Source organism: Callithrix jacchus, chromosome 11 (assembly GCF_049354715.1).
Source record: "Callithrix jacchus isolate 240 chromosome 11, calJac240_pri, whole genome shotgun sequence".
In the NCBI taxonomy this organism is placed as follows: domain Eukaryota; kingdom Metazoa; phylum Chordata; class Mammalia; order Primates; family Cebidae; genus Callithrix; species Callithrix jacchus.
Genome location: NC_133512.1, coordinates 90,192,018 through 90,206,098, shown reverse-complemented (window position 1 = coordinate 90,206,098; position 14,081 = coordinate 90,192,018). Strand labels below are relative to the sequence as shown.

General features: G+C 52.1%; 1 protein-coding gene across 16 annotated transcripts in view; it reads right to left on the bottom strand.

The window, feature by feature from the left end:
- Window positions 1-14,081, bottom strand: part of PTPRN2 (protein tyrosine phosphatase receptor type N2) — a 1,018,236-nt gene that overhangs the window by 541,482 nt on the left and 462,673 nt on the right. For all 16 annotated transcript variants that reach the window (XM_078343304.1, XM_078343314.1, XM_078343301.1 and 13 more), the window contains one exon: window positions 958-1,037. In XM_078343304.1, the coding sequence (XP_078199430.1) occupies window positions 958-1,037 (80 nt within the window). The remainder of the gene's footprint in view (window positions 1-957; window positions 1,038-14,081) is intronic.

Here is a 14,081-nt window from a genome sequence, read left to right as displayed (position 1 = left end):
ACACCAGGAAAAAAAGACACACATTTAAGCAGAAAATAGTTCACAGACTCAGCAACATAAAGGATTCACTAAAACCAAGAGTCACGTGCTGCCGCGGCTGGGTCAGTCACTCCCGCGCCTCCCACCTTGTCAGTGATTACAGAAGCCAGCGCCCTGCCTGTGGAGCGGGCCTGACCCCCTGAAAACCATCGGGCTGAAGTTCTGTTATGCCTCCTGGACTTTTTGTACTAGGCAGGAAGATTAAACAACTTGCTTGATAAGAGTTTTCAACAAGCTGAAAAAAAGAAATGTGAGGTTGAGGAAAATGCAAACGTCAGGTCCACCCATTCTGCTCCTCAAGCCTCTGGTGAGCGAAGCTGTGTCTTTTTCACTCAGTGACCATTTTAATCACGTAACAAAGATCACGCAAGCTCTGTCGGTAAGTACATCTCAAAAGTGTGTGATTCACAGCACCCAGAACCCTGGGCTGTAAATGGGGAGACCGTCTGGAAGTCAGCCGGTTTTGATGGAAACCTCCCAGATCCCACGCGGCGTCTCTGCCCACCACATGGGAGCAGGGCCGGATTGTGCTCCTGGTCTGGTACAAAATGAAAAACCTCAAAGCAAAATTGCAGGTGCTCTGCGCACAGTGGGGTGACTACAAACAGTAAATCTTGCTTTTCCAAAAGCCGGGCTTGTTCCCGGTCACACCAGCCCGTGTCTCCTGCCTTCGGTCTGAGCCAGTTCCATGCACCGAGGCGGTCCAGCCCCCCTCCAAACAGTGATGTCCCAGACGGTGCCGCAGACTGCCAACTGTCCCTCCCCTGCAGGACACGCCAGCTTTCCACGGAAACTGTTAGCTTCCTTTCTGGTTGCTCCACACGTGTCCTGTCAGGCCCTCTCTGCCCTGGCTGTGCGCGTGCATGTGTGTGTGTGCACGCTGCGTGTGTGCACATGTGTGCATGGAAGGAGCCTCACCTGTGGCCTTCTGCACATCCGCAGTGGTCACGTTCTGGACATTGGCGCTCACTTTGAAAGTCACTGCTGGTCCAAGAACCCTGGAAGAGATGATTTGAAATAAGTTCGTAACAGAGTCCACGTGCCACACTGCTTTTCTGAAAACAATGTGGAAAATACTGGTACGTTTTTAAAAGCACAAACATCTGGGGCCACTGCGGCTCCAGGCGTGAACTCCACAGGACGGCTGTTTTCATTCACGCCGTGATCTTTTGTTTCCATTTTCCAGTAATTCCGTTACCAAAACACACTTCACAGTGTAATATATATCCTAAAAAAATCAAACCAACCTCCAGACCCAACAATAGCCAGCAGATATTCTTGCCAGAAGAAAAGGAAGTTGCTATTGAAATAGATTTTAGTCTTTGTCCCCAAGGGAGATGTATGAATCAAGAGCGGACAGGAGAGAGTCTCATATTTTAAAAATTATTTTGACAGGAAACATTTTAAAAACTACCAAAGTCATTAGGAAGTACTCTGTATAAAAACAACTGGCAGGGGATTCCTAGGCAGGAGTTATCTAAATTGTTTGAAGCTTTTTAAATGCTATGTCAACCACAATTTTGAAAAAATACATTCATTTTTTAACCACCTAATTCATCTGGAAACCCCGCATGCAGTAGGAACTGGATATCGTGCCCAGCTATCTCAAAACGAATTAGCAATGCAAGGACCGTTCCCAAAGGCAGATAGACCCCATGTCCACAGAGGACAGCCATGGATAGCTCTTCCTGGAATTACCCCTTCAATGTCTTCTAAGGGATAAATCCCAGGAACATACAAGAAATGCGAAGAGGACCCAATTTAGGTGGCAGATGGCAGCTAAGGCTGTTGGCTCCTGGTCCCTGGGAGGTGCCTACGCTCCCAGCTAAGCTGTTAAACTCTGCCCAAGTGGATACCATGTAGCCCAGGGCCCTTGCTGTCCCCACTGCAACCACGCACCCCTGCTGTTGGGTACAAGCCCAGCTGGCGGGAAATGCCACAGGTTGGCCACCTCCTCTCCCTCCTCCGTGCCCACCTCCTCCCCCTCCTCCATGCCCGCATCTCCCCTTCTCCTCCGCGCCCGCCTTCCCTCCCTCCTCCACCACAGGCTCATCCCAAGGCAGCACAGGACATGGGGCCATGGATTTTGCACCCAAAATCCTTTCAGTCTCACATGTGTTTGCCATTCAAATATCTCTGCTCATGATACTTTGGTCCCAAGCTCTGGTCTTCCTCCTGGTTCTCACTCTCCCGGCCTCTGCGTGCAAACCGCTGGTGAAGGGAGACCACTGTGCCATAGCAAGGCAGCACAGTCATCACCCTAACACAACGGCTGAATATTCCATGCAGAAGTCTTAGCATCTCCTTGAACTCAAAAAGGTCTCCCCCGAAACAGCAGCTGCTCTGAGGAGCAGACACATTCTAACCTTACAGATGTCCCCTTTGGCTTCCTTATGCCAGAAATATCCAGCTAGTCACCAAATTCTGAAGAAAGCCCTGGAAAACGCACCACGTCCACGGCTGTCTCTTGGTTCCCACTGTGATCCTTCCAGCCCAAGCCTGTGCTGCCTCACAGTGGAGCTGAGTGACTTCCTGTGACCAGCTCTCCTGCCCACAGAATGTCCCTGGGAGCTGCTTCCAGGGGCTGACCAAGGAGCAGGGACCGGTGCCTTCCTCTCCAGCCCAGGTTAGTCCCAGCCCCCAGCCCCTGGTCTGTCTGCAGTGCCTCGGCTGACCAAGAGCAGGGACAAGCGTGTCCTCCTCCAGCCCAGGTTAAAGTCCCAGACCTGGGCCCCCAGCCTGTCAGCAGTGCCTTGGCAGGGCCCTCTGTTGGTCCCCACTACAGGCCCTTGGATAGGAGGAGGCCACTCCCTTCCTGGACTGCAGCTCTCCTGCCAAGGACATCCCCTCATGAGTGCTGAGTTCTGCCGCCTGTCAAGGCCCTTCTCCCGAGTGAGCACCATGATAGTGGCAGATTCTGTCTGCAGAATCTTCCAGAAGTGCCCTAAGTGCCTGATATTTTGGCTCACATGGCACATGGGACACTTTACAGACGTTTCCCTCCTTCCCAAGTGGAGCATGAGCTCTTTGAGGCGTGTGTGATGACTCCTGCCAGGACCCCGCCCACGCAGGGGATGATCAATTCATATTGTAACTGGTTCAATGCTTGGGTTGAATGGTTTGCTAAAATTAAAAGAAAGTCCTCATTAACACAAACAGCACCCCTCTACCGCTGCAACAACACTGGGAACAGAGCATTCAGTCACAGGGCTTCAAACGTACACAAGCTTCTGTGAAGCTGCATCTAAACCACATCTGAAGAGTTCCCTGATGCACGGGACTGAACTTTCCTAAACCCAATGTTCTCTCAGGTGCAGAAAGTTTTCTCTAATGGCTACGAGCAGCTGCTTGGTTTCTCAGCATCCAAAGACCCAGCCCCTGTGCTATGAAGACACAAGTGATCCATGCACGGCCCCTTATTGCATGGTGAGGGCTGCAGGAGAGACCCACGCAGTGTGCATCCTTCGTCACCACAAGCTGAGTGCCACCGTCATGTGAGACCGTGGTCGTTGCCAGGGAGCGAGTGCCCCTGCCACCCTCGGGCACACCTCACACATGACAAGCACCGAATGACCCTTCCTGCCACCCTCGGGCACACCTCACACATGGCAAGCACCCAGTGACCCTTGCCACCAGCACCAGCGAGACCCAGATGCCCGTGGCCGAGATGCACGGAGCCCTGGCCCCAGCCCTTGTGCCCTCAGGATCCCACAGGAGGACGATACCTTGAGGCCCATTCTAGAGGACACTCAGCGCATCGGTAATGTGACCCCACGCACAAGCTCTTCCGTAAGCCTGCAGCGGCTGCTCTGACGTGGGGCGGAGTCTCCATCCCAGGCCCCGCTACAGCCCTCATTCCGTGAGTCGCTGTTCTGTGGCCCTGCTAGGCCTTTCAGCTGGGCCTCGTTCCACTCAGCTCTCAAGTTTGGCAAGGCCCCCGGGGCCTCTCGGACTTGCTCTGGTCTGGGAGACTGGTTTTCAATAAACTGTGGTACCCAAGCCCAGAGGGTCTACGAGGAAACAGGGCAACTGGTGGCTCCAGAGCTGAGCTCCCAGATCTACCTCTCCCCACAGGAAGACCTTGCCCTGTGCTTGTTACTAAGCCCCACACATGTGCTGTGCAGGAGGCAGGTGGCTGAGTGCTGTGCGTCCAGGCGAGAGGCTTCCAGGGAGGGAGGCCAGCCGTCCCACCACCTTCTTTCTAGCACCAGGGAGCCCTGGTTGTCTCTGCTATCCTGTTTAGCTTTCTGGCTCTTTAGACATTTGGGGAAAGCTGAACAAATCCCCTGTGCATATTGCTGGCATAAAAAGGGGAATTTCTGCATTTAATCAGGAAATAAAAAGTAAAACAGAGATGCCTAGAGCCTTGCAGAGTCTCTTAGGAGCAAGCAGAGCACCTAATATCACAGCTCTCGGGGGGAAAACAAGCTTTTCTTGAGCAAGGTGCCTCCTGACAGCTGGCATTTGTCACTCAGGGCGTGTCAGGCATCTGTGTTACAAATGTACCGCTCTACTATGGTTAGAGCAGCAGCAAAGAATGAAGATTAAGACTGGGTAGAAATGATCGACGCAGACTTAAAGAGCTGGACATGAAGTTACATGGAGGTGTCTGGTTTAACGAAGAAACAGATGCTAATTTCGACTTTCGGATTTTCATTCAGATACAACAAATAATTACGGAGGCCACACTACAGTCAGCTCTCATTCTTCTAGGGGGCCGCGCTCTGTAAGTCATCGGGAGCAGACACTGACCGAGCCAGTGTTCCCACGAGAAGCAGAGGGCGAGGCTCCTGTGAGCCTGTGGCCACCAAGTTTCTGTCAATTGATGGACATGTAACCTTGTCTTATGTGTGTTTCTATTCAAAGACTCATTTAATGTACGTGGCTGAGTTATTAATGCTGAACTCACAGCTGCCCACACGATGCCCATCCACAGTGAGTTTCCTCCATGAGGCGCATTGTCACCACGTGTCCCGGCCAGTGTTTTCTCCATGAGGTGTGTTGTCACCGCGTGTCCCGGCCGGTGTCTTCTCCATGAGGCACGTTGTCAAGAGTGTGTCCCGGCCGGTGTCTTCTTCAGGAGGTGCGTTGTCACCATGTATCCCGGCTGGTGTTTTCTCCATGAGGCATGTTGTCACCACGTGTCCCAGCCCAGTGTCTTCTCCATGAGGCATGATGTCCCCACGTGTCCGGCCAGTGTCTTCTCCATGAGGCGTGTTGTCACCACGTGTCTGGCTGGTGTCTTCTCCATGAGGCCTATTGTCCCCATGTGTCCCAGCCGGTGTCTTCTCCATGAGGCATGTTGTCACCACATGTCCCAGCCGGTGTCTTCTCCATGAGGCGTGTTGTCACCACGTGTCCCAGCCCGGTGTTTTCTCCATGAGGCACGTTGTCACCATGTATCCTGCATGTACCAGCCTCACATGCACTTAAAGTATTTCCTTCCCTTTCTTGCTTTGGCCTTGAAGCACACAGTGAAATTCCTTGTGGCTCCCTTTCCCACCAGGCACTCCTGTACACAGTGCTCACCCATCTAATTAGGGACCTGCTTAGAAATTCCAGTGGCCAATTTTCAAACAGAACGGACAGAGCAACCCAGCTGCAGAATCTTCCTGCTGAGGGGGAGTTAGGAACATTTAGCCCAGTGCTCCCGGGCTGAAGCTATGATGACACAAACCAGGCCTCCACCCATGAAGAGACACCCGTCAGAACAGACACACAGCCTGGCACCCTCCTGCACCACTTCTGCCCGTGGTAAGACAATCGTCAGAACACACAGCCTGGTGTCCTCCTGCACCACTTCTGCCCATGGTAAGACAATTGTCAGAACAGAAAAACAGCATGGCACCCTCCTGCACCACTTCTGCCTGCGGTAAGACAATCGTCAGAACACACAGCCTGGTGCCCTCCTGCACCACTTCTGCCCATGATGAGACAATCATCAGAACAGACACACAGCCTGGTGCCCTTCTGAACCACTTCTGCCTGTGGTAAGACAATTGTCAGGACACACAGCCTGGTGCCCTCCTGAACCACTTCTGCCCGTGATGAGACAATCATCAGAACACACAGCCTGGTGCCCTCCTGCACCACTTCTGCCCGTGGTAAGACAATCGTCAGAACACACAGCCTGGTGTCCTCCTGCACCACTTCTGCCCGTAGTAAGACAATCATCAGAACACACAGCCTGGTGCCCTCCTGCACCACTTCTGCCCGTGGTAAGACAATCGTCAGAACACACAGCCTGGTGTCCTCCTGCACCACTTCTGCCCGTGATGAGACAATCATCAGAACACACAGCCTGGTGCCCTCCTGCACCACTTCTGCCTGTGGTAAGACAATCGTCAGAACACACAGCCTGGTGCCCTCCTGAACCACTTCTGCCCGTGATGAGACAATCATCAGAACACACAGCCTGGTGCCCTCCTGCACCACTTCTGCCCATGGTAAGACAATTGTCAGAACAGAAAAACAGCATGGCACCCTCCTGCACCACTTCTGCCTGTGGTAAGACAATCGTCAGAACACACAGCCTGGTGCCCTCCTGCACCACTTCTGCCCATGATGAGACAGTAATCAGAACAGACACACAGCCTGGTGCCCTCCTGCACCACTTCTGCCTGTGGTAAGACAATCGTCAGAACACACAGCCTGGTGCCCTCCTGTACCACTTCTGCCTGTGGTAAGACAATCGTCAGAACAGACACACAGCCTGTTGTCCTCCTGCACCACTTCTGCCCGTGGTAAGACAATCGTCAGAACACACAGCCTGGTGCCCTCCTGTACCACTTCTGCCTGTGGTAAGACAATCTTCAGAACAGACACACAGCCTGGTGCCCTCCTGAACCACTCTTGCCCGTGGTAAGACAATCATCAGAACACACAGCCTGGTGCCCTCCTGCACCACTTCTGCCCGTGATGAGACAATCATCAGAACAGACACATAGCCTGGTGCCCTCCTGCACCACTTCTGCCCGTGATGAGACAATCGTCAGAACAGACACACAGCCTGGTGCCCTCCTGAACCACTTCTGCCTGTGGTAAGACAATTGTCAGGACACACAGCCTGGTGCCCTCCTGAACCACTTCTGCCCGTGATGAGACAATCGTCAGAACAGACACACAGCCTGGTGCCCTCCTGAACCACTCTTGCCCGTGGTAAGACAATCATCAGAACACACAGCCTGGTGCCCTCCTGTACCACTTCTGCCCGTGATGAGACAATCGTCAGAACAGACACATAGCCTGGTGCCCTCCTGCACCACTTCTGCCCGTGATGAGACAATTGTCAGAACAGACACATAGCCTGGTGCCCTCCTGCACCACTTCTGCCCGTGATGAGACAATCGTCAGAACAGACACACAGCCTGGTGCCCTCCTGAACCACTCTTGCCCATGGTAAGACAATCATCAGAACACACAGCCTGGTGCCCTCCTGCACCACTTCTGCCCATGATGAGACAATCGTCAGAACAGACACACAGCCTGGTGCCCTCCTGAACCACTCTTGCCCATGGTAAGACAATCATCAGAACACACAGCCTGGTGCCCTCCTGCACCACTTCTGCCCGTGATGAGACAATCGTCAGAACAGACACACAGCCTGGTGCCCTCCTGAACCACTTCTGCCTATAGTAAGACAATTGTCAGAACACACAGCCTGGTGCCCTCCTGAACCACTTCTGCCCGTGATGAGACAATCGTCAGAACAGACACACAGCCTGGTGCCCTCCTGAACCACTCTTGCCCGTGGTAAGACAATCATCAGAACACACAGCCTGGTGCCCTCCTGTACCACTTCTGCCTGTGGTAAGACAATCGTCAGAACACACAGCCTGGTGCCCTCCTGCACCACTTCTGCCTGTGGTAAGACAATCGTCAGAACAGACACACAGCCTGGTGTCCTCCTGCACCACTTCTGCCCGTGATGAGACAATCGTCAGAACAGACACACAGCCTGGTGCCCTCCTGAACCACTCTTGCCCGTGGTAAGACAATCATCAGAACACACAGCCTGGTACCCTCCTGCACCACTTCTGCCTGTGGTAAGACAATCGTCAGAACAGACACACAGCCTGGTGTCCTCCTGCACCACTTCTGCCCGTAGTAAGACAATCGTCAGAACACACAGCCTGGTGCCCTCCTGCACCACTTCTGCCTGTGGTAAGACAATCGTCAGAACACACAGCCTGGTGCCCTCCTGCACCACTTCTGCCCGTGATGAGACAATCGTCAGAACACACAGCCTGGTGCCCTCCTGTACCACTTCTGCCTGTGGTAAGACAATCGTCAGAACACACAGCCTGGTGTCCTCCTGTACCACTTCTGCCCGTGATGAGACAATCGTCAGAACAGACACACAGCCTGGTGTCCTCCTGCACCACTTCTGCCCGTAGTAAGACAATCGTCAGAACACACAGCCTGGTGCCCTCCTGTACCACTTCTGCCTGTGGTAAGACAATCGTCAGAACACACAGCCTGGTGTCCTCCTGTACCACTTCTGCCCGTGATGAGACAATCGTCAGAACAGACACACAGCCTGGTGTCCTCCTGCACCACTTCTGCCCGTAGTAAGACAATCGTCAGAACACACAGCCTGGTGCCCTCCTGTACCACTTCTGCCTGTGGTAAGACAATCGTCAGAACACACAGCCTGGTGCCCTCCTGCACCACTTCTGCCTGTGGTAAGACAATCGTCAGAACAGACACACAGCCTGGTGCCCTCCTGCACCACTTCTGCCCGTGATGAGACAATCGTCAGAACAGACACACAGCCTGGTGCCCTCCTGAACCACTCTTGCCCGTGGTAAGACAATCATCAGAACACACAGCCTGGTGCCCTCCTGTACCACTTCTGCCTGTGGTAAGACAATCGTCAGAACAGACACACAGCCTGGTGCCCTCCTGCACCACTTCTGCCCGTGGTAAGACAACCGTCAGAACACACAGCCTGGTGCCCTCCTGCACCACTTCTGCCCGTGATGAGACAACAGTCAGAACAGACACACAGCCTGGTGCCCTCCTGCACTGCTCCACATAGCTCCATGCCTTTTCCTTCTAAACCCCTCATTCAGCCAGAAAGGGGGAATGGTCCGTTAAAGGCATGAGCCTGGCCGAGCCCCAGCTGCCAGCATTCGCTTGATAAGTGTGCTTTCCTTCCCCCACACCTCCATCTCATGTTTTTGGCCTTGAGTGGGAGCAGCCAGACTTGAGCTGGTTACACCACTGGGAACACCGTCAGCCCTCAGCACTGTGCTGGGCCATTGAAACAGCAAAACCACCAATGAAAAGCACAAAACACGGAAAATGTGGCACTCAATGGGCCTTCGAGCCTTGTTTCACAGTCCAAGCTGAAACAAGAAGGCAGAGCTCTCCTCCCCACCTGGGGGCAGGCGTGTCAGGCAACTTGAACTTAACGGCTCGGCACGTGTCCAGGAATGACCTCGGCATGAGCATTGATATGGAGGTTACAGATTAATTTGCAAATACAGAATCTGTGAATGATGAGGATCGTGTTCCATCCAGCATCTGTGTTGAAGCGTTTCCACCCACAACCTTGTTATCTTCGTCACATTTTACAATTTACTGCTGTAGAGAGGATGGGGGCACTGGAGCTGACCCAGCTGTGATCCAGCTGCTTGTTGAACTGCCACTTCCTCGCCGGGCGATTCTGCACATTCCATTGTTTACCCTGCAAAACTGGGGGAACAGGACAAGCCCTGCAGGGCTGCTGGGCGATCGGGTGGGACACCTGACACGCAACGGGACTCCCTCTGAACCGACGCTGTCAGTCCCTGCTCTGCTCACTCAGGAGGGCTCTGCTCCTCCCCCGAATCCCAACACTGCACTGCTTTCTGGGGGAGCCTGTTCGTTTTCCTTCTGGAATGACATGGTTGAGACAAGGGAGGAGGTCGTCTCTGCTCTTTCTCGACCCTGGACGGTGGAGAGCAGATCTCGTGAGGAGTCCGTCAACAGCCACATAAGGGCAGACCCTGAGAGCGCCATCCTGAAGGCCATGCCAGGCACACCTACGGTGGGGAGCATCTGAGGTGACTTTCTGAGTTATTGAGTCATCCACCTTTTCACAGTCAAATTCACTTACAGTGAAAGGCGACTCCTATGCATAGTGGAAGAAATGCCAAAGGAATGCCACTCACTCCACGGGAAAGTCTTCTTCCCTGACGAAAGAGGAGGTCTTCACCGCACGTCTGCAGCCTAGAGCCCTGAGGGGTGTGGTATGTGAAAAATGTGTTCACGTGGGTCCTGTGGAGAATAAACTAGGAGAAACCAGAGCTTTTTATTACCATGAGAAGTCATCTTCCGACTGGGCTGGAAATAATATGAAAAACTGTATCCCTGAGATGCTACAGAATTCACCAATTTAAAGCTACCTTTGACCAAAATAAGCCTACTACAGATGTGCACGTAGATAAGAGACCATCTCGTCACTGTGATTTTAGCTACAGTTACCTCTGTTTTAAACTCTACTCCATTTATTCCTGGTTCTTCATCACTCAGCAGTTCCACTTGATATTTTTCTCCGTATTGATAATTACTCATTTATTCTGTGGTCACAAAGTGTGCCAACCAAGAGGAGAAGTGGCATCCAGCGTTTTCACGCTGGTCTTATTGCTTCTGTTCTGGAATAGCCCTATCATTCAAGATTTGTGAGACAAACACACCAGCCCTCCATCAACCAGAGTGTTGAGTGTAAGAGTTCTGCCTAAAAGGTCTTTTCTTGACGGAGGACTAGCTGGAAATCTTTTCCCCCTACTTTTAACAGTGAAATAATTTTAAAATGCATATAGTTACCTGCCTTTAGAACATCAATGTAGTGATATACTGATACATGTCTTCTTAGGAATCATGGATCTCAAGGTCATTTTCTGAATATTAATTTTCACGGCGTGACACTTTAACCACAGGAAATAAGGCAGAGGTCCCTCCGCCCTCGGACCAACCGTTCAGTTGAGAGTGAAGATGAACAAATCTGTGACACAAGCTCCCATGTTTTAGAAATGGTTTCTGTTTGTTTGAGATAGAGTCTCTGTCACCAGGCTGGAGTGCAGTAGCGCAATCTCGGCTCACTGCAACCTCCACTTCCCTGGTTCAAGTGATTCTCCTGCCTCAGCCTCCCGAGTAGCTGGGACTACAGGAGTGCGCCACCACATCCAGCTAATTTTTTCATTTTTAGAGAGACAAGATTTCACCATGTTGGCCAGGCTGGTCTCGATCTCTTGATCTTGTGATCTACTCGCCTCGGCCTCCCAAAGTGCTGGGATTACAGGTGTGTGCTACCATGCCCAGCATAGAAATGGCTTTAAATAAGAATTGAGGCTTCCGTTTGGTTGGCTTAGTGTGGGATTTGCATTGCTAGATGAAAAGGACTTACACCTGACAGGCTGATTTGTATCAAATCAGCCTTTAAGGTCCACCATAAATGTAACGCATTGGACTCGCATTTTCCTAACAGACACTGCCTGGCAGCAGTTAACTTTGTAGTCAGTTTAAGCAGAGATGAACCTCAGGTACTATATTCCGCTGACTCCTTGTGGATAAAAGGAAGACAGCCAAGTTGTATATGTCGACAAACAGTTTTAAATTTAATTGTTTGACGAGGATGCAAACAACACAAACGTAAACGCTGCTCTTTCCGACTGGGGGGTTTCCTGAAGCTTGTTTAGGTATGAAAAGAAGAACTTCCGTAGACTGTTTTTTGTTCTTTTACTAGTATGCTCTCAGCTGGCTTGGCAGAGCGACCTGTGCTTTGTCTGTTTGACATCCGGATTTGGGGTGAAGCCCGTAACATGAATGGATGGGTGGGTAGAGAGATGGTGGGTGGGTGGGTGGGTGGATGAGGGGGTGGAGAGGTGAATGGGTGGGTGGGAGGATGGATGGATGGATGGATGGATGCTGTATAGATGGGTGGATGGGTAGGTAGGTGGATGGGTAGGCAGGTGGATGGGTGGAGGGGAGGATGGATGGATGGATGCTGTATGGATGGGTGGATGGGTAGGTAGGTGGATGGGTAGGCAGGTAGATGGTTGGGGGGGAGGATGGATGGATGGATGCTGTATGGATGGGTGGATGGGTAGGTAGGTGGATGGGTAGGGGAGAGGATGGATGGATGGATGCTGTATGGATGGGTGGATGGGTAGGTAGGTGGATGGGTAGGGGAGAGGATGGATGGATGGATGCTGTATGGATGGGTGGGTGGGAAGGCAGGTGGATGGGTGGGGGGGAGGATGGAAGAATGGATGCTGTATGGATGGGTGGATGGGTAGGTAGGTGGATGGGTAGGCAGGTGGATGGGTAGGCAGGTGGATGGGTGGGGGGAGGATGGATGCTGTATGGATGGGTGGATGGGTAGGTAGGTGGATGGGTAGGCAGGTGGATGGGTGGGGGGGAGGATGGATGGATGGATGCTGTATGGATGGGTGGATGGGTAGGCAGGTGGATGGGTGGGGGGAGGATGGAAGGATGGATGCTGTATGGATGGGTGGGTGGGTAGGCAGGTAGATGGTTGGGGGAGGATGGAAGGATGGATGCTGTATGGATGGGTGGATGGGTAGGCAGGTAGATGGTTGGGGGGGAGGATGGAAGGATGGATGCTGTATGGATGGGTGGGTGGGTAGGCAGGTAGATGGGTGGGGGGAGGATGGATTGATGGATGCTGCATGGATGGGTGGGTGGGTGGGTAGGCAGGTGGATGGGTAGGGGGTAGAGAGATGGATAAGTGAATAGATGTATGGCTGGATGGATAGCTGGATGGGGGTAGGTAAATGGATGGCTGCATGGATGAAAAATGGATGGGTGGGCAGTTTGGTGGATAGAGAGATATAAGTATTTATTGCTTATATTAATTCAAACATATTTAGATACTTTCCCAAAACAGTGTCTATGGCTTAAGAGTCATTTTGCATTAACTTTCCTCATCTGTGGACTGTGCACATAGTGAACTGCTCATTCTGTTTCTTCCTCAGCACTACGTTCAGAGAAACAAAGTGCTGATTCAGGTCTCAAAATGATCAAACAAAGTCACAATGATTTATGAGACTCTACCTGGCTGGATGTAATTCGAGGCCAGGTAAAACCTGCTCACCACACACGGTACATGTTTTTAGGGGCTCCCTTAGCCAGCCCCTCAGCCTTGAGGCAGAGGCACCGGGGACCTCCCATGAAGCCGGCCCTGCGTCTGGCCTCAAGTGGGTGAAAACCGAGGAGCACGCTGCTGCGGTGCTAATGACAACCGCGAAATTTAGACCTAAAGCAATTGGCTTGCCAGTGCCCTGCTTTACAGCTGAATAAACGGAAACCTTGGAGTTGTAGGTACTCGCTGCAAACCATCCAATTTTAATGTCAGTGCCACCACTGAAATCACAACTTCAGCGTACTCAGCTGAGAGACTTCTGTGAGGCACGAGGACAACTGTGGACCCACATGCAGGCCGGTACCACTGCCCTTTCCCGGCGATGTTCCTGGGCTGAGCCCCACACTGTGCGTTCACTCCCGGAACTGTTCCTAGGGATCACCTGCCTCCTCCCAGCCTCGCCCCTTGTTCACTGGCATCCCTGACTCTAGGGAAGCCCACAGCTTGGTGCTGGGCTAATCCAAGCTGCTGACAGAAACCAACAGAAAAATGAGCTCACATGCAGAATTCCCTTTGCATGCCTCATTCCAGCTGTGTCTTCTGGAGGAGAGAGCGGGACCGTGAGACTCCAGAATTCCACGAAGATGGCACAATGCATACTTTCCAAACCATACTTTTCATTTACCACATTTTCTGCACCGTCGTGTATTCCTGCCTCCCGTACACGAGGCAATAAGTTCCCAAAATATCTAGCCTGAGGGCTTACAGAGGAGGCATGTCAGAGAGTCAATTCCTATTTGAAGGCATGAAGAAACAGACTCACGAAGTTATTGCAAGGTGATTTAACATCATGCAAGCCTTAACCAAAACGTGATTACTGATGAGGCTTCGTGTTCTAAAGCACTGAGCAGCTGCGTTACTGTGCAGATTGTGTCTTGTTTGCAAGTCCTCT